Genomic DNA, 26,445 nt, shown 5'->3' on the forward strand with positions numbered 1-26,445 from the left:
CAGCTCAGCTTTCACTGCAGTCAGAAACAGTTTGTAAAGTGCTGCTATACAGAAAGAGAAAGGGAAGAGTTTAGGTAAGTCCTCCGACAAAAATATTTTTGTTACTGTGATGCAAAACCATTTTGTTAGAACAGTGCTGGAGGCCAGTTTGACTGACTCTCCTGTCATCCCAATAATAAATATATATAAAAAGAAGATACTATAGCAGCACATCTGCATCTTAAATCTTTTGGTCTGTCAGATTTCTTTAAAATCCATAACTTTATATTCTGAAAAACCTGAGCAGATCTGGAGAAAGGTCCTTCAACAGTTGGGAAGAATGGGACGCCTTGACTGGGTCATTCATGAAATAAACATAAGTGGTGATATTGTTCAATTATGTCAAAATGATTTGGTGAAATCCTTCACCCCTGACCTCAAAAATAAAAGCTTTTTGACCAAAAAATTTCACACCGATTTCTTTCCTGCTACAGTTTGGCTGAAATGGAAGCAAAAAAGAAATTTCCTGTTATTTCATGCATATTTATTCATTCAGTTTGTTTATGATGAACATATTGTTGTTCTGTTAATTCTGCACAATTATTGCTATAGATGCAACAGATTTCACACAAATAAAATTAGCTGTAAGAAGAAGTAAGTCAATGGATAAATGTTTTTTTCCCCCTCACATGAAAAACTTATTTATTCCTAGGGTTGACTGTTTATGGAATAGTTTAGTGTAATTGTCAGGTTTCATAAATGTGGGTCCTGGTTTCTTGAAATTACTTCAGCACAAAGAAAAACAACTATGTAAAAAAAAAAAAAATTAAGATATTTATTAAACAAGAGCAGAAAACGTATTTGGGGGAAAAAAAGGAAATCAAAGTCCTCATTAAAGCACATACTGTACTTTCTGAGATTCAGGTTTAAACTCTTGACATGTTCAAAGAAAACAACCATACCTGGGATAAGTATAAGTTAATACGGATTTTGAATCAAAGCACTGAACTCACCTAAAATGGCCACCACCTCGTCATCCTGAATGACCTCCAGTGATCCTGACACCACGAAACAGAGGCTGTCCACACTTTCACCAGCGTGGTATATCAGGTCACCGGGAGCACAGTGGATGGTCTGAAACTCCATGGCCAGAGCTCGGAGACACCCATCACTGGCCAGCCGGAAGGCTGGGTGCTCTTTAAAAACCTTCCGGTTGAGATGAACACAAATATCTGCTCTCATGTCTTTTGGACAAATCTGCAACACCTGGAAACAAGAGTAGAGAGAGCAGCTGTGGATCAAAGAGAGGCTGAATGATTTCTACTGAATTATACTTAAGAGCCAGTGGACAGCCTTTTTTTGTCTTTTAAGATGGTCACTTTCTTACATTAGGTGATCGCTGAGTCATAAATTGTTGCCATGACTACATGTTGGACCACAGCTTGCCATCTTTCACAATGTGTGACGTACATATAGGCGATTATTAATGTGCAAGGGGCCGACTCTATTGTTCCTACAGACAGCGCCAACAATGAACGTTTACATATGTAAACATGGTTTTATGTATTAAAGTACACGTGGAGCCATTCATGGTCACTCTTCAATGATGGTGGAAGGTTTTCTGGTGGTCTGCAGAGGGTTACACACATGTGATTAATTTGGTGTAAAGCTCCTGACCGGAGGGTAACGGGCCCTGTGCTCCTGTTTGTCGATAGAATACATTCAATATGTCGTCTATCTAAAAGGCAAAACAATTCTGATATGCTTGATAGCAAACATCTTATTTTCACATCCACGAGTTATGGAGAAACTTTTGTCATTCATATGGAGTCGTGTTTCTATCCACCTTCTGAATGTTAGTCAAACATTCACTCTCTTTTAGCTTTGTTTCTACCAACTCCTGAGGGAAATATCTGGAGCTTTAACTGCTAAATGCTCCAGCAAGTTGCTCACTTGTTCTATTGTGCTGAGAAGGTACTGTACTGTACAGGGGATATTTAGAGATTTAAAACAATCTCTTAGCCTGCAATAAAATATAGAATTCTGAAAAAACAATCTTCACTAAAGCTTTTCATTATCATTATGGTAATGTCTGTGATATTTGTCTTTTTTCCAGTACATACAAGGACCTGAAATACTTTTTAATGTGTTTTTAATTTAGTCTTTTAATTATTCATTTATTTTTATTTAATATCATCAGCGGCTGCTCAAGATGCAGTCCAGCTGAAATATATATTTATAGACATGCGTTATATTTTGTTTAATTTCAAAATCATACACATGTAAAGTCTCCAAAAAAATAATTCTTCTTTCTTTTCCAGTAGCTTTGGGAAATATTTCACTAACACATAATATTTCACAGATTTATCTATCAGACGGACTGAATATGTCCACTATGAATTATGTTTTTTGTTGGACCTTCACATGAGGGTCACATGGCAGCTGCAACCAGGTGAGTGTCCAGCCGCCTCTCTGCTGAGTATCACTGAGTGGCAGCCTGTTGTTCAAGTACACCTAATCAACAGGATGCCAGGCCGTTGGATGGCTCTGCCTTTAAAACAAATCTCTTTGAAGATGAATGTCAAGCAGAGAGGGATTATGTGCCATTTTTAGACCCTTTAGTGTGGCCTGACGCCAGACAAATAAACGATATATAGATGCAGTGCGAGCTTAATAAAGTGGACACAGTAAATATCACCATTTGATTGCAGATAAACCATGAATGCAAAAGTTTTCCTAGTGACGAAATCCTTGCCTTATCAGAGGTTATAACTATAACTTGGATTTTGAACAGGTGGATTTAAATGAGGTGCAGTGATATGAATGCTTTCTGGCTTCAAATCAACCGAAGCGGCACCAGTTCAATAAATCTGCTTCCAGCTTTAAATGCTTAAATTCCACACATTCAAATCATTTTAGCACCATGTGAATTCATTAACAGTAGAATGGCTGGTGTTAACTGTTCATTGCCATAAATGCCATACCACTGTCTGCTTTTGACAACAGATGAATTATAAATTTGACTTTTATACATGGTGATGTTCAGGGAGCACAAAAAATGCTATTATTTACAATATAATTCTATTTATACGACACAAATCATGTTGAATTTGACCATAATTTGACAAAGACAACATACATATAAGTTAAAGACAACGGCTGTGCTGTGATTTTGGCTAGACACAACACTGACGAATCTTTTCAGTGGAAAGTAGCTAAAGTTTATCCAAAAAGTCGCTATATTTATTGCTACTTGCTTTTTTGAAAAGAAAAACGTTACTAAAGGCGTCTGCGATGGCAATGACCGACGGGGAAACTCCAACACTCAGCCAGTCGACCAATTGTGTAACCTCATCACTCAGTCGAGTGGTATTCAGCTGACCAATGGTGCAACTCCATCAGTCATTCAGTCAGAGACATTCGCGCCCGACTTTTGTGCTCCAGCCAAAAATTACAAGTGCTGTGTCTATTGTGGGACTATTAGGAAATTTTTGGAATTATGCTTATATGCTTTCTTGTTAGGAATAAAAGTGGTATTAATTTTCTCATCTGTCAAATACAAAAGTACAGTTGGTTAGCTTAGTATAATATCTGAAAACAGCTGGCCAAAAGGTAACAAAACCCCGCCTACCAGCACTCTAACACTTTATATCTGGATTGTTTAATCCATACAAATACCAAAGAGTAAAAACAACACATTGTGGTTTTACAGGAGGTTATGTTTTTGTAGGTGACTTATATGAACGTATTTTATCATCTAAGTGTATCTCATCTGGATTGTGGTGACACGCTACAGAGGAGCCGCTGAAGACGACAGTCTGACGTACCTTTTCAGTGTCTATACCCCGTGACATGGACCAGGTGGAGGCAATGTAGTCCATAACTCTTTCACTCAAGCCCTTGGGAACCTGGTAGAGCTTGAGGAAGTCTCGAACGCTGTTAAGCATCTCATGGTAACGATTTGTGTTGGCGTACATCTGCTGGAAGATCGTTGTAACATTACCAAAGATGGTGGCGTAAAGCAGGGCTGGGTAAATACGGAGAGAATGGAAAGAAGGAAGCTTAATTTAGTAAAGTCAAAATATCTGAAGCATCAAAAAAAAGTTTGTTTGAACACTGAGTGAGGTGGTTTGCTGCCTTTTGCGGCTGATACGAGATATATATATATATATATATATATATATATATACATACACACATATATATATACATACACACCAATTTATAGTTGCTTGTCATGCTCTGGTCATGGTAATTGTTGTAGGGATTCAGTGTTTGGCTCAACACCACCATGGTAGATGATTTGTGTTAAATTTATCATGGTATTCGTTTATCAAATTATCATTTGGGTTTTGAAAGATTTATTAAATACTTGTGAGTCCAGGGTCACACTGTAGTAAATGTTAAAATAAACATTAAAATCTCCAAAGCTGTCTCTGCAAGTACATGAAAAGCTCCAAATCAAGATTTTCAAGGAAATAAATATTTCTAAAAAAACTCTTCAAACATGACATAAAAACTGGATTTAAAAGAGACAGCATAATTTCCAAAATCTGAGTTCTGAAGGAAATCAATGTCCCATGCTGGTTTTACAAGGGCAAAATAAATCTCCAAATGTTGCCTTATGAGACTGGTGGTCTTTACTACATTAGACATTCGGCCAAGTGCCGTAAGACTTAATATTGTTTTATAAGGTGAATGCTTTAAATCAATCACATGGGAAATAAACAGTTACTACTCATCATTGCCTCCAAATACAATAAACAAAAATGGGCAAAAATTTAATTACAGCTTTTTATTGGGTGTGTGTGTGTGTGTGTGTGTGTGTGTGTGTGTGTGTGTGTGTGTGTAAACGTTCATTCCTATGCAGTTATAACCGTACTAAATAAGGATATTTTGTCTTAACTTGTCTTGTGATATAAGAATTAAAGAAAAGGAAAAGAAAGCGCATCTCTGAGGTGGTTGGGTGTTTGAACTGGTGCAACAGCTGGCGCGTGTGTGGATCAAAGCCATCAGATGTCTGCTCTGTGTGAGTAGTGTTCTCTTGGCAATGGAGCCCTAATTAGCCCTGCTAGAAGGGATGGAGAGGAAACATGCCAGCCACACATTTCAATTATCCTCAGATGATGACAGTAACCTCTGCATGCGTTTGTGTGTGTTTGTTTATTTCATGGCGCGCAATCTTGAATCAAAGTGCTGCAAAACTGCACAGGGAATAATACTAATTAAAATGCGCTCAAAACTCCCCAAGGGTGAGGATAACCACAACTTTCATCCTTTCATCACCATCACTCACTGTACTACGATGTCATCAAGCGTTGCAGTATCGCATGATTTTCTTTATCACCTAAGCTCAAAGGATATGTTCTTGTTTGTTGCGTGCTCTCAGTGCTGCACATGTGCAGGCATCAAGATCAGCAAGTTAACAGATTGAGAATGATTTTTAAAAAAGGTCTGAGCTTATTACATCTGCGATGATTTGACAATCGCCTCCTTTTGAAGTTGCTGAAGTTTAGGGATGGTTGCTACTTCAAGCTTGAGCGCAGATGGTAACCGTCACTTCTCTGATAAGCAGAAAATGCTGCAATAAAGGAAACTCAATCGGTCCCTGTGGAACGGAGCCTCAGTCCCCAACATTGCTCTTTAGTTGCTGACGTGCACAACTTCGTTGCAGCGTTGCTTGGCATCCAACAGCTGGCTTGTTTGGAAGTAGTTAACAGACAGTTGTCAGAAACTGAAGCCCCAGGCCAATCGTTGCTATAGAAACAGGACATATGTATAATGCCCCCCTTCCCCCCATGCCACCCCCACCAATCCCTCGTCACACTGTGATCTTCTACTGCCAGCACCGATCCAGTGCTGCTGGTAAAAATAGAACAGTATCAGGGCATCCATATTTCATAGAGAACAGCCATGAACTACAGTAGATTGCATCTACAACTGAATCCTCTTGAGGCTGTCTGGTTTTTAGATATTTACGCTTTAAGCTGATTTGTATCTCACAATGAGAAATTTAAACAGACCCAAGTCTGCATATGACTTTTGCCAGTTCCCCCGAGAGCGTATTCATAAACCTGAACAGCCAAAAGGTAGAGAGAGGGGGCGACAATCATCCTCTCGTATCTGGGTTGAGATTGTGGCTGAAAAAAGTACAACAGAGGTGAGGAGTGATTGCAGGGGGAGCGCTGTGCTAAATTGATCTGGCAGTCAGTTATTGCTCCGAGGTGTTGCTCTCCACGTGCAGACACGCATAATGGCAAAGCGCTGTACACTGTATTATGAGATACAGACGCAGAAGATACCTTTTAAATGTTTAATATTGAGACGTAGAGAGAAGGGCATGCTGTGGAAATCTGCCTCCTTTTTTAGATTTGATGTTTGTTAGTGAGGGTCAGCCATTGTTATTTATGTCAACAGCAAAACTGGCTAGTTCTGTATGTTGGTTAACCACAATATGTGACAAATAGATGGACATTGTTCATACTGTTCATGTCATTTTCACCAATTGTGCTCAGATATTAGTGTATTAAATGGCTGTTTTGTTCTGATTTATGACTCATATGTTTCACTGTACCAGAAATATACACTTACAGACCTAAAAGCTGCCTATAAGCCACAGGAGTTCCAAAAAAATCTGAATAATTCAGCATACCACATAGACTGAGGTATAGGTATATGCACAGATTACTGTAACGTGTATGTCACTGTATTAAGATGAGTTGACAATAGTGCCAATGCCACTGAAAAAGAAACTAGTGAAAGCTATAAAATATAGAAGTTGAGACTTAGAGCTTTCCTGATTTCACATTGTATGAGTGTCAGACATTTATATGCTGCATCCATCTGGTTTGTTCTGTACGCTGCCCTAAAAAGCCAGAACGCAGTAACCACATATTTGGTCAAAACTGGCCTTCTGACCTCTGCTTTACCATATAAAAATATTTTGTCATAGAAATGTGTGATTTTTGACAATAAAACAAAAACAACAATAAACCAGCAGCATATAAAATTTGGAAAACTATAAAACCAAGGTAAATGCCAAATTGCAGTGACTGCAGTTTAAGGCTAGCTGGAGTGCAGTCACAGCTAGCTTTAGCTTAAAGCTGTTTTCTCAACATGTTTCTTTTAATTGAAAAATCTAGTTTATATCCCATAAATATTATTAAATTAAATATTGCTCAGGTAATCATCTGTATAGTTCCATTTTCTGGACTTCGATGGCTCTATCCATAATTCATTTATTCACCTCAGTGGACTGCGGTTTTAAAGAGCATAGTTAAACTTCTCATGTGTCTGTTACATTAGAGAGAAGGAAAATGCCTTCACTCACATCCAATCATCATCATGGCCACAGCAAAGATTTTCTCTCCGTCTGTCGTTGGGGCGATGTTTCCAAAGCCGATGCTCGTCAGGCTGGTCATGGTGAAGTACAAGGAGGTGATATAGACAGAGTCCTTGTTCGGCCCGCCCTCCCACTTCCCTGAGCCGCTGGCGTTGAAGCGGTACGGTGTGCCCACCGTCTCAGCGAGGATGTAGAGCCAGCTGTCCATGCGCACAATGTTGGTTTCTTCATCAATAACTTCATAATCACCAATGCTGTACCTGGAGTGTAAATAAGCAGTTGCGTATTAGGCATTGCATTTCACACTACTACACTTCTCTTCTCTTGTAAGTTTAAATAATGCTAGCAACTTTTATGCTTTACTTCGGCACAGCGGTACGTCAAGCTAAATGCTACATCGACTGATAGGGATGTCATTAGTTTTGCAAGAATTTGGTTTTAAAACAAAGTATTGGACAGAATGAAAAACTGTCCTGAGGATGGCATTAGATAATTTCACTCAAAACAACAAATGTAAACCTTATGGTGGGAAGAAAACTCGAGGATCCTCCAGGAACCATGAACAAATTCTGGTACAGTGGTAACCGTTTTCATAGGATGTGTGAAGAGTCTTTCTTGCCGGTAGCACTAGAGGAAAGCTCAGTCTGTTTTTGTTTTGTTTTATTCTTTTCTCCTAAATTGTTTGTGTAAACAATGAGTTGGTTGTTCATTAAACCTCAGAGTTAGCTAGATACTTGGAGAAAAACTTTGGAGATGAAAAAAAAAAAAAAAAAAAAATCAATCAGAATATAAATCCAGTGAATCTCATGATGCAGAAAAAAGTGTTGCTTCTGCTTCTATTTTTGAGTCTGTGTTGATGCTGTGAACATTGAAAAGGAAATGCTTATATCTGCTGTGTAAAGCATTAGTCCAACTCCTCACAGGATTTATGTCTCAGTTGCAAGAATTTTTCTAGTTTGAATAATTTTTTGAAGCCTGCGGAGGTAAAACTACACAAGAGAAAAGCAAAAATAAGAACTTAAAAATAAACAATTCTGTATAACAGAATTTATATTTTCTCATTATTACCCTGGTGATTATCTAATACGACATCCACCTGCATTGTTTCTGATGTAAACACCCTGGCAGTGGCAAAGGAGAAAGGGAGGCTACTTCTGTCATGAGCGGAAATGGTTATTTGCTGTTATTGTCTGAGCTGATGATGGTTCAACTTTTCTCATCTGGACGCCATGACTCGGCGTGTGACCATGGCAACCACAGAAACCATACTGAGGGAAGCAATGCAGGAGCTATTTTTACTGGCACACAAGTGTGGTTTTGAAGCAACACCAGCGTCGTTCATTCAACTTTGATTATACTGCCTGGGCCACTGTACAGTGTTTATGATACTGGTTAGAGCCTCTGCAGGGGTCCCGACTCTCAGTCTGAACCAACAAAAGAAAACAAGTGTGTGATTATGATGTGTATAAGTGGTTATTTGCAAAAGGAAAAATTGGTGTTCAGCATCATCTATCAAACATATTTTCTGTATTTTTCTGTATGCAGGACATTAAGTTGTCATGATGGCATCTGCAACACAATGTGTCTGCATGTGCGTGTTTTCGACATTCTCATAAACATAATAAATCAAGCACAACACATGATGGAAACTTAATGCTTCTACCACACTTGCCCCCTGTAGAGTAGCTGATCTGATTAGACTTTAGAGACCCGTGCTCCATATTTCTGCATATTAATGAGGAAAAAACTATTCTCTTGAAACCACTATAACTCTTTCTGACTTTATGGTATGAAAAACATACAGTTTGAATGCATGAAAACAAACATGTTGACAAAAAATAGCTGCTAATTAATGCATTAATTAGCTTAATCAACAGCCTCATTATACTACCTGGCTCTGCTATTCATGTATCACAGTACATAGCAGTCTAGCAGAATGTGTTATGTAATTTATATTCACAAGTATTGTGACTCCAAATCAAATTGTCACATTTGTCTGTTTTTTTATTCTCTTTATGACTGAAAATGAGAAATCCTGATAGGGATACATATTCTGAATATAATAAAATACACTCAAATTGCAGCTATGGCAAAGTGGTGGAAGGGTTCGTACGTGAAAGGTAATAATTAATTAATAAACAATAAATATCATGAACATACCAAATGCAGGCCAGCCAGTGGGCAGCCAGACCAAAAACACACACCAGCAGGACCAGTACAGCTGCCCCGTACTCTATGTAGTGATCCAGTTTACGGGCAACCCGACCCAGACGGAGAAGCCGGACCACCTTAAGTGAGCTGAACAGACTGCTGATCCCCTATAATTAAAACGAGAGGAGAAAGATGGAAAGAGAGGCAGACATCAGAAACAATATTGATTTTTTAAAAGCTAAAAATACCTGAAGTTTTGCTTTAAGTTTGTGATTTAAAGTAAAACACTTGAAAGAAGTCAGCAAAGCTCAGTATATGGTATGCTAATTAAAAATCAAAATAATCTTTTTTATCGCATAAAAGTAGCGTTTAAACCCAGTGTGAATATGAAGTATGATCAAGTGATTTACTCCTGTGTTTGCTCAGAATCTGACTTCCACATCAAATATTCAAATCAATGCCAAAGCAGAAAGAAAGCCATGAGAGAAAAGCAAATACTTGAAAGCATTTTAAAGAACCAATACATAAGTGTAAGAATCTGTTTTGTAAAAACAGAATAAGCACACAAGGTGAGTAAAAACACAAGATTCAAAGTGTTAACATTATACTGACTTAATTTTAAAAACATTCCTGTACAATGTGATGAAACTTTACAACTTCTAGCGGTTACATAACCAGCAGCTAAATGTCTAGTCAGCTTATTTATATTGAAACACCCACTCTGATTCAAACAGACAGTTGCAATCCCATCCGTCTGCTTTGCACTTCGGTGTTGGTGGTATTCTGTGCGAGTGCGCTGGAAGAGTTATTGATTTTTCTAATGTGCTGTGGTCTGCAATGCGAGTACAACTGCAATGCTTGCTGTCACTTGATCTGATCTAACTGCCTGCCAGACTCCTCAGCTTCTCTAAAATCACTTTACAGATTTGAGCTCCAACACAATTCAATTATCAGTGGAATCGTGCTTTTGAATTCTGCTGCAAACTCTTCAAACACGAGTTGTGCGAAAAGTTCACCAGTAAATACATATAAATAGAGATATCATTAAAAATGATAGTTCGACATTTTAGGAAATATGGCTTCTTGCTCAGAATTAGAGACTCTCGTGCCTGTTTGCTTAATATGAAGTTAGAGCCAACAGTATTAGCCTAGCTTTAGTGCTAGGCCAGACACCCTCGTTTATTCACTTTCTTAATGAGATGAGGAGATTGATGCCTCTCACATCTGTGCATTCAGTATGCAGCAAGAGCCAGCAGGCGATTAGCTTAGCTTAGCATGACTGGGAAACGGGGGCAAACAACTATCCAGCATTTCCAACACGTCTAAAGCTCTAAATCAGTTATTGATTTCGGACACAAAAAGAAATAATAGTAAGATCTTAATTGCTAAATTACGTTAATCGATCCTTGAGTCGCATTGACGAGAGTAGTTTTGATATTTTCATCTCACTCTTGACAAGACAGCAAATAAACATATTCCTCAAATTGTTGAATTTTTCATTTAATGGATTATTATTTTGTAAAAAAAGTTGCCTAATTACTTGATATATTTAAATATTCATTTATGCTCAATTGGGAAAAAAAAAATAAAAAATAAATTCCCACAAACTTGTTTTCATATCGTCAGATTAATGCCTTCTTATTTAAGACTTTGTATCTACACACTTGTCTTGGTAGGTATTACACAACATTCAGTTAGTTACAAAACATTCACAACAAGGTTCAAGCACTATTTAATTTCTCTGATTTCTGTGCACATTAAGTTAAGGAAATTACTAATTACTACAGGTACCTCTGATTTTGGAAGGAAGATATTCATGTATTTTAAGGAACTTTTAACCCTTTATATTCTTCTTCCATCTAATCTAATTAACGCAGCATTTTTACTGTTTACTCTGTTGGTTTTTATTGTTAAGCTCTTTGTAATCATTTTACTGGTCTTCAAGTCTTTCCGGAGTTGTGCTAACTATTCAAGACTCGGAAACCTACGTGTCCTAAAATGGGTTACAATATTAAAACATCATAAAGAAAAGGCATAAATTCCAACTTCTGACACCCCATTTGGAATAGTTAGCCAAATGTGAAAATCTAGACAAGATGCTGTCAAAGAAAGAAAGAAAACAGGTGGCACTGATAATATTTACCACACTGTGTACAGGAATCCCTCTATTAAAAACATATTTTCAAGGCTGGGATTCATATTTAGAAATTTTAACTGTCACACTGCTGCAATCAATTAGTCACAAATGACATGTTACTGCTGACTGAATCCGCTCTAATGCAGCTTTAATGATGCTAGTAGAACACATGTAGTAGACAATCTGATAGTTGCTGTCTCCTGGAAATGAAAAGCTTTAGCAGGAAAAAAGAAAAAACAAGCAGCACAAATCTTAACGTTCTGTGACATTTCTTTTATGCACCGATGCTTCTGTTGCCGTACTCTCATCGAGCACTACGTCTGAAACGCTGGTGCGAGAATAAATGTCACAGGAAATGTGCGACTGATGGAGGTTTTATATAACATGTGTGCCAAGGGTGCATGTGTGTCTACAAGTAAAATAAAAACACAAAACTGTTCATTATCATATTCTGATCAAACTGAGGCCTACTTGAGTGACAGCTCGGTGGTTCCAATTCTTCCCATCACGTCCCATGCATGAACACAGGCAGAAGAGGAAGGGGGGGGCCATGCAAACAGAACGGAGGGATGAAAAAGAAGAAAAAACAAAAACGAAGCACAAGTAAGAGAGAAGACACTTGATCAGTAGTAAGCGATGAATAAACACATGAGAAAATCAATATTTAATAAAAAGGTTTTAAAATAAAAAGTAACTGAACTGAAAAACAACTTTGTGTTTGTGCAGCATGTGCAGTGTGACCAGAGCATGCACTGGAAAAGCTCCACTAATTTGTCAGGTTTCACTTGGACAGCGACATGAAGTGGTTCATTTGTGTTTGTTTTGGGTTATCGGTCATTAGAAACTGAAATGACAGTGACTATAAGTTTCAGTCAGTCTCAAGGTGACAAGGTGCGCTTTTAATAGTGCCAAGAATAACTGACAGCCGCTCCTCGTTAATGATCATTCCTTCCCCATTTGGAAACCTGTTGGCGGGAAAACAGCCATCAAAGTTATTCATGTCAGTCGTTAAGGTCTGTAGCTGCAGCAGCAAGATGTTTTGCTGCCGGTTTAATAACATGGCCAATTGTTTACTAGCTCTCATTTACCCTTGCCATGGATCGCCTCAAAGCAATTTGGAGCAAATTGGAGTCAGTGAGTTGTTGCAGAGACACGCTGGAAGATGATGCTGGAAGTGGACGGTCACAGCTTTGATGTCAGTTTACACCCAATGCGTCTTTAACCTTATCACAGGCACTTGTACACTTGAACTTCACAGTAAATATAAAAGCAAAAGTATGAAGCTGTACTATGAAGTGTACGGCTGTAGCAAAGCATTATTTTCACTATTGTTGATTCTTTTTTTTATTAATTGATCTCTGTTAAGATACAAAGCTGCAAGCATCACTTTCACTCACCATTCATTACAATGGGAACTATTTACCTTGTTTTCCTGTCTGTGGATGATACTCAGCTGTCAAGTTATTGATTGCTAATTTTAGCTACACAACATTTACACCAACTTAAAACCTTCGTGTTCTTTCTATTTAACAGACTTTAAAATCAATTTGAATCTATTTTATTGATTTTTTATCATTTTTATTTCTTGTTTGCATTAGTCTCAAATTGTTTGTTCCATCTTATTAGTTTGTCAGTGAGTTGTAAAGCATGTTGAAGTGCATTAACGCGTTTACATCATGTCGCACTGTGGGATAATTTCAAGGGCTGTAACAAACAATGACTTTCATTATTGATTAATCTGCCAATTACTTTCTTGGTTATATGTAATCTGTGGAGTTTTGATGTCTAGTTGCACTACAGAGCAGTTTTGTTTGCGTCATGCACAACGTTGCACATTAAATTAACATTGCTGCTTGTTTTAAACTATTCCACTAATCAAGGGGTGGTGGTATCACAAGACTGTAAGCTGGTCAACATAAGTGTAAAAACAATGAATGTTTCACACTTTTAAGAAAAATCTGATTTGCATGTTTAATGAGAACGGAAATGCATTCATCACCAATGCACTTTACAGCCTGAGGCTCTTTCACGTGCTTTTAACAAAACACACAAGTTATACAGGCAGTATTTGGTTGGAAAATGAATTCTTGGGTTTACTAAAAAAGATCAAATAACAGAAGGTTGTTGTTTTTCCCTTCTGCTGACCTCTGACTGTTTCTGCTCCGGCCACTTGAACTTGTCAGCATTTCGGATGCTGAAACATTGAAAGACTAGAAAGGGCCAAAATGCTGGACATGCAAATACAACTCGTTGCTCGTTCTCCACCAACAAGACTCCTTTTTAAAGCATTATCACAGCACTTCATATTACCTCGTACTGTACATGCTACCAGACACAGCCCCTGAGAGCCGACGTACACTGTGCCGCTCGCTGTGTGACAGACTGCACCGTTAAATGCTATCACAGCATTTTACGCAGCCACGTCGCCACAACAACACACACATCATGAGACGTGTCACATTTAAGCACACACAGGCACACACAGAATGACGCATTGATATAATGAAAACCGGCAAGTGCAGGACCCTGAGGCTCCATTTAATCAATGTGTGCGTGTGTGTGTGTGTGTGTGTGTGTGTGTGTACGTGTGAAGTAAAAAAAACTGATCTACAGGAACATTTGGATCAGATTGAAAAGCTGTGGTTGCACTGTGAAGACACATTCAATCAGATACAGCTAGAGATATAAAGTAAGCATCAGCTGGATCTAATTCAACATGTAAGCATTCTGTAAACTTATTTGTTTCCATCAATTAAATAAATGCAGGTTAGCAATACTATGTCATAACTGAACAACAAATAACATTTTCTTCCATGTGTACAAGAAAATAGAGGACTGGCCAAAGAGAGACAGTGAACCTTCAAACACCAGCACACAGTCGTCATTTAGTCACATATATACAGTAAGTAGATGGTGAAACAGTTAAAAGTCATAATGCTTGTTAGGTAAAATAACCATCTCAGTTTGAATCACAGCACATGTTTTCCCATGATTTGAGCTTTTTGTCAGCTCTCGTAAGGTGTAAATGGTTTCAGGGCATCTGAGACACAGCAAAGCACTGAAGGGTGCCTCAGTTTAATAATGTAACGTGCCTTCCCCAATTAAAATGTGCCAATTATCTCAAGATCCTGTGATAGCACTCTAGCAAACGCTCCTCGTTATGGCTGAACATGTATACATTCACAAACAAACATTATTATGCTGCGTATTCATGTTTTCACTGTCACTATACAAAGCAACAACCAGTGAACAGGATCTGATGCAGGCTACAGTGGTTAGTAAATGTGGTCAGTGCCTGCATGGAAAACTAATAACCTGTCAGTCAACTTAAAAATCACCTCTAGAGCACAAGAACAATTTTTCCAATTTATTATAAGATAAAAACTATTTCTTACTATAATGATAAAAACCAACCACTATTTGCCACAGCATTACTGGCCTTTTGAGGCCAATACTAATATTTGAGAGTTGAATAAATCTGATAATCACTTATTAACCAATAATACCTTCAGTATGTATTATCTGCCTGTTCACTCACTGACAACTGGTGAGTGGTGTCTTCAGAAAATGTCAGAAATGATTCCCTAGATATGACGGGACAAATCCTTTGAATGCATCATGAATGTGTAATTAGGGCTGCGACTAATGACTGTTTTCATGTAAGATCTCCATCTATCCTCTTATTTTATGAACCAGGCAATGTTGGACATTTTTCTTTATAAGATTACGTATATAATGACTTTTAATCATCAATTAATCTATATTTTTTCAATGAATTGTGTCTATAAAATGTCAGAAAAATGCCTGACATGATTTCCCAGAACTAAAACTGACGTGTTCAAATAGCTTGTTTCATGCAACCAACAAATTTACAATCACCTAAGACAAAGAGAAACAACAAACACTTACATTTGAGAAGCTGTAACTGGCATGTTCAGCATGATGATTAACAATGATTAATAGATTTACCAAAATAGCCGCTGATTAATTTTCTTTCGATCAACTGATCGTTTCAGCAACGTGCTGGCAAACACACAAAACCGCCCGACTCACCTCGTCTACGTTCTCGAAGGCGTTGATGACGTCGTACGGCAGGCAGGACAGCAGGTCGATAACAAACCAGGTCTTCAGGTAGTTCATTCGGATCAGCTTTGGGTCTGAGATGACCTCGCCAGCGGGTCCAACGAATGTGGTGTGGAAGTTTAAAACAATGTCCACCAAGAAGATGACGTCCACGATGCTGTCCACTACCAGCCACGTAACGTTGTTCTGCTTTGTCTTAAAGGAGACGTTGTAGGGCACCATGATGGCCGTGTAGAAGGTGAGGATGAGGATGACCCAGTCCCATGTGGTCTTGAAGAGGCAGTAGTGCAGGATGATGTGAGGAGGGGTTTTGGGGGTCTCCTGCTTGTACTGAGGCAGGAGATCTGAGCCGAGCTGCAGTACCTGCCGAACAATTTATCACAGAAAACTCAGACAAAGAAATACATGCAGCATGAGGCCAAAAATACTGTAGCTTGGAGTTTAATTTATGTCGTCCTGACGGTGGCTAGAAATCACCTGCTCATAAAAAGTGCTGTGTTAAGTCTTAGAGGCTGACCTGACCTCTGTTCACAATTCCTCAACGTCTAAAGTTTGTTCTCTAGAGTACTTGTGTTTTACATTAGCTAAACATAACATTTATATAGTGCATTCTCTGGGGGAAACGGCCTCCCATAGCAAAGTGACAGTTTCCATAATTGACAATCATTTATCCACAATGTGACACATTCCAACTTTTACTGAATAAAATCAGTGAAACAAAATCAGTCATATCCTCCGTACCTCAGCTAAGCGCGAGTGCTTGTGGACGTTCTCTCCTTTGTGAACTGTGGGCTGCAGTTGTTGTAAGACTCCTCTACTGCTTGTTAGAGCTCGAGTCAGTCGTGCGAACTTTCCCCAACCTGAGGATTATAAAAACATACAGCATGCACAATCGTTAACATTTCAATTTTCAAGATGTTTTCTGGGTCTGTGTATTTTCGGGGGGAGTATTGTCTGGGCATGTAGGACATCAACACCTTCAAAAAGTCTCAGGCTTGTGTTTGGATAATTTGATATCTGACTCATTTTGTCTGGAAAATGTTCTCATGCTGAAAAAACACCTTGATGATCCCCGACACAATGTGGCCCACTTTATAAATTGATCCTGTTATGGGATCCAGGAGATTAACGACAGCACAGCCTGACACCCTCTGCAGGACCTAGTGACAGGTCAAACTGTCATTTAACATGGATCCTGGGGTTCTTTAGGGATGCTCATCCTACTTTTGGTGCATTTAACTGTGTATTAATCCCATCTGTAATCAGTGTAAACATTACTACATTTTGTCATCTTTTTATCTAGCTCTTAATTAATCTTCCTGCTGAATTAAATGCATATCTCTGCTGAATTGAAGACCTTTTACTTATATGATTATATTACTGATCCATAAAGATTTTCCAAAGGTTAACTAACCACTTAATTAAAAGAGCACTTGACTGATTTAGCATTGCACTACTGTACCATACCAAAAGATTAAAACCCTTGCAGGAGAACAAGCGATATCACATTTTTTTTATTGCATGCTTTCTTCTCTCTTGTCAAACCCTTTCGTCTGCTTTACCCACAATGCAACTCGACACTTTGGTCAGAGATTCGGGTGCTAGCCTCAAGCAGAGATCAGATCAGACTGTTTCGTTTTCAAGCTTCTAGTCTTCAGACCCAACTGACAAGCGACTCATTTGAGGCAATCAATCAGACTTGGTGCAGCGCCGTCTGAAGACACAAAAGGCTTTACACAACTTTTTCCACATATGCATCATCAATCTGCATGACCTGAAAACAGACTTTGGTGTGTAAAATCCCCTAGAACTGTAGAGTGACGTTAGAACTTGGATTGCCTTATTAGAAAATGGTACCAAACTGTTTCAAAATGTCCTCATATACGTCGGTTTTCTGATCTGCTGCTGCTATGTTTGAGGTTTATTTAGGCAATTTAAAGCAGTTTTATTTCAGCTCTATGGAGCTTTATATTGTTTTTGTTTTCTGTCCCACCTCAGTGTTTTGATTCACTTTCACCGATTTCAGCAAAAAATCCCTAAAAAACTGAGCACCAAATGGCAGACAAAGTTAGAGACTAGCTGGTGAACATAGAGAAAATAGTCTCAACCTGACTAATTTGGGCTACTGCATTTTTTTGTCTTCATAGGACTAATTATAGCTACTCTCTATCCAGGCAGCCCAAATCCATGCTCGTTATTGTTGCACGCAGGCCACGCCTCTTGTTAGAGAGGGTCCAAGTCTTGATGTTACCTGTTGATGCTAAAGCCCTCCTGCAATCTCAATTCCCCATGCTGTTTTTGTCACTATTGCTTGTTTGTACTCGCTCTCTTGCACTAATTCATGTTCTATTTTGGCTGTCTTCAACAGTTTTACAGTCCAATGTTTGTGTTGTGTGCCTATAACCATCATGATGGGGTGCGTATTTGACTGAGTGGGTGCTTGCCAAAGCAGATGCACAATGCACAAGGTCGAATAGTGATCGCTGGCAGATTAACTTTACCTCTGCCTCTCTCATCTGATAATCTTTGTATAAAAGTTTTAGATCGCACACATCTGCCATTAAATGTGAAAAAAATGAAAATGGATTTTATCGAGCCATTTAATGCCCAAGCTTGGATGTAAGTATATTGTTCCTATTTTTAAATCACTCTGAAGTAGAATTAACTTTCAGAAAGTCTTTTTTTGATAGAGGGTGTGAATTGAACAAATTCAATTTGTTAACTCTAACCTTTGGAAGAATCATCTTCAATGGGCTGTTTAAAGGCCGTTATGTCACTGAACGTGCAGAGAAACAGGACCACTTTCTCTTGTTCATTTCGAATGGGAGCAATCTTCACAAAAAACCAAACAGGCGTCCCTGAAATACAAAAAGAATAACACATTTAGCTGCAACATCTGCTTTTTTTTTTTTTTTTTTTAGAGAGAGAATCACATTGAGTGTACATATGCCAGAAATTTTAATTGCATGGTGCAAAGTGAAACTGAAATGTTTTGGACTTCCAAAACTTTCCATGTTTTCCTGTAGCACCTGCAAGCAAGGGGAAGGCTACACCTGTGAGTGGAAACAAACATAGCATCACATTTTTCTAGAGAAGGTTTCTCTGGTCTGGCTCTCAACCAATTAACACATTTCTACAGAGGTAGAAATGTTCTGGGCTGCCTTTGAACTCGGCTCTGTATGTTTCCGAGGTGCTGAATACATTTGCATGACAAGAGAGTGGAACAGCACATTTTCCTTACTTATGGGGTTGCAACTTACTGTTTTTCTTGTACATCAGTATTTCAAATGAGTTCATCTCATAATTCTCGAATGTTAGTCGCACTTTTTCCGTTGTGTCCTTGTCTGTCAGCTCCCCGTACATGAAGCTGGAAAACACAAAGGGAAATAACAATTTGAATATTTAACACTTTTCTTCAGTCTTGCACCAAAAAGTGCTGAGGAAGGCTCAGACGTGAATATTTTAATGAATTAGTTGTATTGCCTCATTTGATTGTGGTGTTTTGTTCTGTTCTCTGACACCTTTGACAGCACCTTTTTATATACATTAAATATTCATGTATATTTTCTAAAATAAAGACAACAAAATAATGCCATCTATCAAGAGTTACACCTAAACCGTGGACTGCTACTTTGAGACCTCTAGAGAGGTACAGTGCAGAATTAGGCTCCATTAAATATAGAGCAGCAGTAGATTAAAATTCATTGAAATGTACCCTGAAAGCATAAAAAAGATAAATGCAGCCTGGTGTCTAATTGACCAAATGCAAAGTACCTCTCAAAAACAAATTAAACCTGGAGATGGGTCAAGCAACCATGAGCACATTTAACCACGCTGCAGAGACATTCATCTCACTTTGCTTGTTACTGCCACCCTCAGTAGCAGCGTGTTCCAGCATGATCTAAATATAACTTAGTTTGTTATGAAATACAGAAGGAAGGCTAAATTTAATGAGACTACATTCTGACGCTGCAGAGACTTTTCAGACCAGTGCTTGATGTAATATCACTGATGAATGTCCTCTCCCTTCTTCTTCTCTCTCTCTGAGCCAGGAGGAATTTTATTTTCTTCAAAGAAAAATACTTGAAAACGATTCCTCAAATGACTTGCTTGTCATGCATGAAAATTCCCACAGGTTTGTCACTGTATGTTTACAGGATCCGGTGTAGACAACATATATACATAATTGAAGAGAGACAGTACAAAGTAAGAGCAACTGAGATGGAATTAACATCTTTTAACCATGAACATCTATAGCATAAGAGGTTTAGTTATTAGACTTAAACACTCGGGGGAAATGATTATATACGTTTTGAGGTGAGTCATCCTCAAAAACATGAAACATCCACACTCCATGAATGTTTTATGGCCTCATTATGAGGCTCATGAAGATGTTTTCTTTGACAGAATGAATCTGTATGTGGCTGGTTGTGCAAGACATGGTTCACAAACAAAGCAAAGAAAATGAGGAAAAAGCTTGCAAAAATAAAATGCTGAAACACCATATGTAAAGAGATAAATGTTGCATTTAAATGCATGTTAGCAAATGAAAAGGTTTTGGGGAGGGACTGAGTGTAATGCACTTTGTAAGTTTAAGTCTACAGCTATGCTAGTAGCTCTGTGAGGCTTTAAGCTAAATGCCAATGTATGTATCTACACTGGGACGTCATGACATTAGTTTTGCAGGTATTTGGTCATAAACCAAAGTTTTGGACAGATTTAAATTTTCACCTGATGATGGTGATGAAGTTCACTTTTCATCTTCAAGGGAACATGAATACCTGTACATACTTCCATTTCCTATTCCAGTTTCAATATTGGACATTGTGGAGAATTTCAGGTGTTTTTCTATTTTTTCCCCAGTATCACTGTCATGCAACCAGCAGTTATTTTCTGTCGCTATAGCAACCACTGCTGGTTATATGTCAGATCTGTGATAAAGAAAAAAATAAACAAAAAGTAATTTTTTTTTTTTTTTATTTGCTTCCCAGGTGTCCATGTTGGAGGATTATCTATAGATTATCTTTATTCCAGCGCTTTTCTTTCTTCTTTGTTAATTTAGTTTTTCCGTCATCACTTTAAAGCTAGCCACTGTGCTAGCTGTATGAGGCGAACACGCTGCTAACACAACAGTCCAAAAAGGTGTTTTCAGACAGCGTGGGGTTGCCGCTGCTACCTCTGTTGTTTTCAATGCAATGGCATATTTGCATTATAGTGGAAAAACAGCCTTTGTCTGCGCCTCTTCATTATAGTGTATGTGGTGTGTTGCAACGGTTGTGCGCACCTTTGTGCCGCTCTGAGGTGCCAAAATTTTTATTTATTTTTTTAAACTTTGACCTGGGCTGCACTTACTAAATGAAAGTTGAACTAAGTGAAAAACAAACAAAACACAAACATCGACAATCTCATGTTGCGATACTGAAAGATGGAACAAACTGTATATTTTGTAAATATTACACATAACACCTATTTTAATTGTCTCCCAACACGACTATATAGGTCCAATTAGGGGTTGGCGATACATCAAATATACTCAGTGTTACGCAGCTTGTTCCATATGGGATGTAGTAAATGACTGGATTGTGAACATCGAGTACAAAATGTCACAATTGTTTTAAGCTGCCGGCATGAAATTTGCATTGATGTTTCACTTCTCTTGCTCTCTCCTATGGCTGTCTCACACATTGTGTCACAATCACACTTTTTGTTTAGTTCATATCGAGTAAACATATGGACAGCGCTGTCATCTATTTATGAGGTGCTAACTACATCAGGCTAAACAGTTTTTCCATCAAGCAGAAATTGGCTACACCTAAAAAAGGTCAGCACACCCTCTGCTCCACTGCAACATCACAAGACACCACATGCACAACAGTATTCGCAAAAGTTGTTTTTTCGCCATGATGTGAATAAGTCATAAAAGGTCAATGGCAGCAGCAAGGAGAAGGAAGGGCAGCGCAGCTCCTGTGAACGCACACGGCTCTTTGCCGCTGGAGTTCATGAAAGTTCAACTTCGAACTGCACAGAGAAAAACGATACATGACTTGATTTGACTGTAACTGAGATCCCTGAATGACAGTCACTTTCAACAGCAGAGAGCAAACAGATCAATGAAGTTAAACGGTATTGGTGAAACATTGGCTTCAGAATCTGATTCTTATTTAATATTTTATTGGAAGTAATTTTCTGAGCTTCATGGTGCTATTTATACATGTAAAACAGACGGCATATAAACTTTACTTGTATACAAACATACCAAAGACAATTTGAAGATTGTAGGTGTGTTTTCCTTCCTCTGACAAACAATAATCCACTATCTAGCAACCTAAAAATAAACCTCAAACAAATCATCACACACACACACACACAGTTCAATATTTGTATTGGCAAATGTTCTGAAGCTTATGTTTAGGGACCTGAGGATCTAAATCAGTATTAGCCGCAGTGCTGGCTGTGACAAACACCATCGCCCACAACAGACGAAATCTCCCACGGTTTCAAATCTGGCAGCACCAACTGTTTCTATGTGATCCTATTAATATACTGCTTTCTGACATGTTTATTACTAGCACAATTAAATCCTGAAATTGTTCACTCAAATAGGGATACTACTCATTTGAAGAACAGATTTTTGTTCCTTTATGTGAACAGTTTTGGAGAGAATGCCCTGGGGAGACTATGTCCACAGTTTTATTGCTACAGTCAGTGATATGGAAGCAGTTTCAGTTTTTACAACCTGATTACATCACAGTTTTGTCTCTTAGTTATCTGGTTTCTGGCTTTGCAAAAGAAAAAACAAAAAAAAAAAAAAAAAAAAAAAAAAAAAAAACATGTACTGGACTTTTTTTTAACTATGGGAATAGCATCAGCATAATTCTCATTCACTTCAACATAGCAGATGTGATATGAACTTCCTCTGCTCAAGGAAAGGGGGAGATGCGTGGTCTCCTCTCAGTAAGGTCTAATATAAAGAAGAACCCCCTGGGAACCAGAAAACTGAGCTCTTCATACCGTTACTATTGACCGTGAGTACAGCACCCATGTGAAGGGGCCTCACCTGTATCCACATTTTCATCATTAAGGTCAATATCCAAAGCTAATGACTGTATTTGAGGTTTGAAATAAAGACCTAAAAAACAAAGGCTTGGTGGTTCCTCATACCTCAGCCTTTTAGCCATGTAGTTGGTTGGTCCACCATTTTGGTCTAGACTAGAATATCTCAACAACTATTGGCTGGATCGCCATGAATGAATCCTGATGACTTTGGTGATCCCTTGACTTTATGTTATGTTATTGGACTGGAAAAAAATTCGGTACACACATTGATATTAAGTTAATCACACTATTTGCTTTAAAAATAGTCCTCTCGTCCTGCTAGTTAATAAGGAATTGTGCAAAACAATCAAATCTGCAAAAACCGCACGTTTGAAATGTTCGCAGCGTTGTTCGCTGTTTTCCATTTCACTTAATATATGGCACCTGCATGGGAAACAATCAAAAACTGTATGAACCTGAACCTGATTACATTACCCTCCTTATAAGCCTCTTTACCACTTACCTCAAAATAATGATGCTCTGCTTGGTGGTAGGAGGTGTGAATACAAATAAACAGATATGAAAATGGCTCCCACTCTAACACAACTAAAATTAACTCATTGTATTTTTAGATACAAACCTTTCAAAGTACTTATAAGCAATGCAAAAGTCCATGTCTATATGATACAAAGATGTAAGTGAGAGCGCCACACAAGTGTTTACTGCAGCCACTTACAGCATGAAAACAAACCATGTAAAGAAATGCATCCTCTCTGACTGTAGTGTATCAGCAGCAGCAGCAGTGTGATTATTTTTGGCTTTGCCAGCCAAACTCATCCAGATTAGCAAGACAGCTGTAGCCGTAACAACTTCTTGCAATGTCACTGGCTAATCTTGTTTGTCTAATATGACAAACTATCTGTCAAAAGAAATTCAAGATTTTTGCCAAAATCATAAATAATTGGTACATCTTCAAATTTAGCTTGTAATATGGAGAAATTAAACAAAAAAAAAATATGTTTGATAAGTCCTCTCCTTATGGATCCTGCTCAATTACGAAACTTGTGTAAATTACAAAACTTATTTCACATGTAAATATTTATTTTCGCATTTGAAGATTGTAACACATCTATACCAAGACACACCTACCTGCAGGTGCTGCTTTTCTGCATCACCTCTGCTCTGTGATACCCCGACAACTTGCAGAAACCATCGTTGCTGTAGACGATGGGCCAGTCCACTATCTGAGCGTTTCCCAGCACAAAGTTGGTATCTGTTTAAAAGTCAATGGGAAAGAAAGAAAAGGGCAAATAACTTGAGAAGTTACAGTTAAAAACATCAAAGTACTTTAGTTTGGGTTCAGAAAGGTTAAGGCCTAATATATCTAATATGAATCAGTCAAGGATTTGGTGGAACTGCAAGTGAACTTTAATTTCAAAGTAGTAAATCATTCAAAGAATGAAAGGCCACAACAACAAGGCAAATGTTAAAACAAAAGTATGCAGAACAAAAAGTATAGTAATATAGCAAGCACTGATGTTCAGAGAAAGAGAAAAATGTCACCTTCAATAACACTGTTTGTGGACAACATAAATTTATAGGGAAGTGAGAAAACATTTAGCATTAAAATGCTTCTGCAGTTGTACTGGGCCAGCACTGGGGATAAAATGATGGCTGTTATCCCCACACTATGGCTACAAAACGTTATGTTTCTTGTTTGAAAAATGTGCATTTACCTTGTAATGTTTTCCCCATCATTAAAGATTGACTAACTCTGCTTTTAAGAGCTAACACACACTTAAAAGATTTTCATTAGTGTCCATGATGGTCTACAGCCCATTACAAACTCCACACAGGGTGCGTATACACAAATGTAACCCAAACACTTTGCTTATGTAAAAAGCATCTAAATATCTTCTTCCTTGACTTTTGATGTTTTTGTATTAGTAGTTAATCGTTGTTGTTACTTTTAAAAAGAAAAGCTTATATTGGCTTTGTGTGTGCTGCTTACATAGAGTATGTAACAGGCTTTGTTAGCCAGTGTTTGGGGGAAAAACAGTGGTTGTGTTTTATTATCAAGTATTCCTTACTGGTAAATGCAGTCTACAAATATTAATACCAGCTGTTATCAATTTTTTAAATGTCATGTACATTAATTCTCATATGGCATAATTTAAATTCAAATGTTAGCAAGGCCTCAAAGCAAAACTTATGTTTGGTTATAATGTTAATAAATAATCACCGAGTTGTACATACATTTTAATGGTCCATTTTGCTTCCATCTTTTTTCTAAACCTCAGCTATTTTGTATTTAACATTCACACACTGTGACTCAGTGTCATTACTTAAAGACAAAATGGTCCTAACATGAAATTGAAGGATAATGCTGGTATTTTTCATTTTAACAGCTGCCGTTTGAATCAAGAATGATGAATACAACATGCAAATGACTGAACTGTGAAGTATTGCCATAGAAAAATAAATACAATTTTGCCTGGCTTAAAAATGGCTATACACATTATGTTTGTTGGTTAAAGATAGATAGATCAAATTCACAATATTTACAAATACCATAACCATAATTTAAAAAGACAATTATGCAATACTTCATTAATTGCATGTTGTGACTTGACATTTTATATAAAAAAAATTTATAAAAAATTAATGCGCGTAACAATGTGGATGAACTTTGCCAGTTGGCAACTGGAACCACAAAAAAGGAAGCAAAAGGCAAGGTTTTGTTCCAAAGCGGGGATCAAAAACTATGATTTCACCATACTAACATTTAAAATTTATTGATTATTTGATTTTTCTGGATTATTTTTGGACATAATTAAAATGCATAAAGTAAAACAATCTCAAATCTATAACTTTGGAAAAAGGCAAAAATTTAGCAGATGTAATGGTTTTAAATTGGACAGGAGAAATTATGTTAATTGGGGATAAAACAAACAAACAAAAAAATCCATATCAAATCTCAAAGCAAGCCACCCTTCTACGCAAACACATTACAGCAATGTGACAACACAGGGGTGGAAGAGCAGGAGGAGTTAAAAACACTTAGTACAAAACACACAGAAATACCAATTAATACAACATATGAACACAAACACAAAATAAAAATGACATTTTAAAGCATGAGAACATTGACAGAATATGATGCATGAGATGTTCCATGCCAACGTGTTATTTTACAATGATCACATGGATGTTAATCTTGTAATTAAAGTCCAAACCTCTATGATTGTTATTAGCCCTGGATTTGTTCATTTACTACTGTATCTTAATAAAAATCTCAACATGTCTACTGAGTTAGGTGCTTTGTAAATTAACAGCATTTGGTATAGAACATTTAGTGATACATTACAAAGAGATAGATACATAAGCAGCACGCCAAACTAAACTTTATAGTACCTGTCTGTCTATGTGACAGTGTCCAAACTGAAATTTTTGAAAAGAAAAGAAGGTTAACAGATTACAGTGAGAAACATCTGTTGAATGTGAGACACAAAAAAATGGGACGTGTCAACCAAAAGAGAGACAGAGGTGGTTATAACACTGCTGCGAAATCAGCAATCCTCACTGTGTTGCTCTGACGTGAATGTCTGCTACAGGATTAAAATATGATTACAGAAATCTGTACAGCTACTATTGTCTGATTCATCAAGTCATCAGGCTGAAGGTTAATACTATGCACTGGTTTAGGTCCCCAGGATAA

At 37.8% G+C, this 26,445-nt stretch overlaps 1 protein-coding gene across 1 annotated transcript in view; it reads right to left on the reverse strand.

Moving 5' to 3' along the window:
- The window catches only part of kcnh1a (potassium voltage-gated channel, subfamily H (eag-related), member 1a), a 39,703-nt gene that overhangs the window by 8,748 nt on the left and 4,510 nt on the right, over positions 1-26,445 (reverse strand). Inside the window, exons 2-11 of the mRNA XM_087170448.1 lie at positions 26,142-26,168; positions 23,877-24,000; positions 18,953-19,059; positions 18,422-18,550; positions 16,434-16,552; positions 15,663-16,055; positions 9,482-9,639; positions 7,310-7,581; positions 3,807-4,006; positions 993-1,245 (exon numbers count right to left, since the gene is read on the reverse strand). Of these exons, the coding sequence (XP_087026574.1) occupies positions 993-1,245; positions 3,807-4,006; positions 7,310-7,581; positions 9,482-9,639; positions 15,663-16,055; positions 16,434-16,552; positions 18,422-18,550; positions 18,953-19,059; positions 23,877-24,000; positions 26,142-26,168 (1,782 nt within the window). The remainder of the gene's footprint in view (positions 1-992; positions 1,246-3,806; positions 4,007-7,309; positions 7,582-9,481; positions 9,640-15,662; positions 16,056-16,433; positions 16,553-18,421; positions 18,551-18,952; positions 19,060-23,876; positions 24,001-26,141; positions 26,169-26,445) is intronic.

This window comes from Seriola lalandi, unplaced genomic scaffold (assembly GCF_002814215.2).
Source record: "Seriola lalandi dorsalis isolate HSWRI2012SDOR001 ecotype SW California unplaced genomic scaffold, Sedor1 jcf7180002054948, whole genome shotgun sequence".
Classification (NCBI taxonomy): domain Eukaryota; kingdom Metazoa; phylum Chordata; class Actinopteri; order Carangiformes; family Carangidae; genus Seriola; species Seriola lalandi.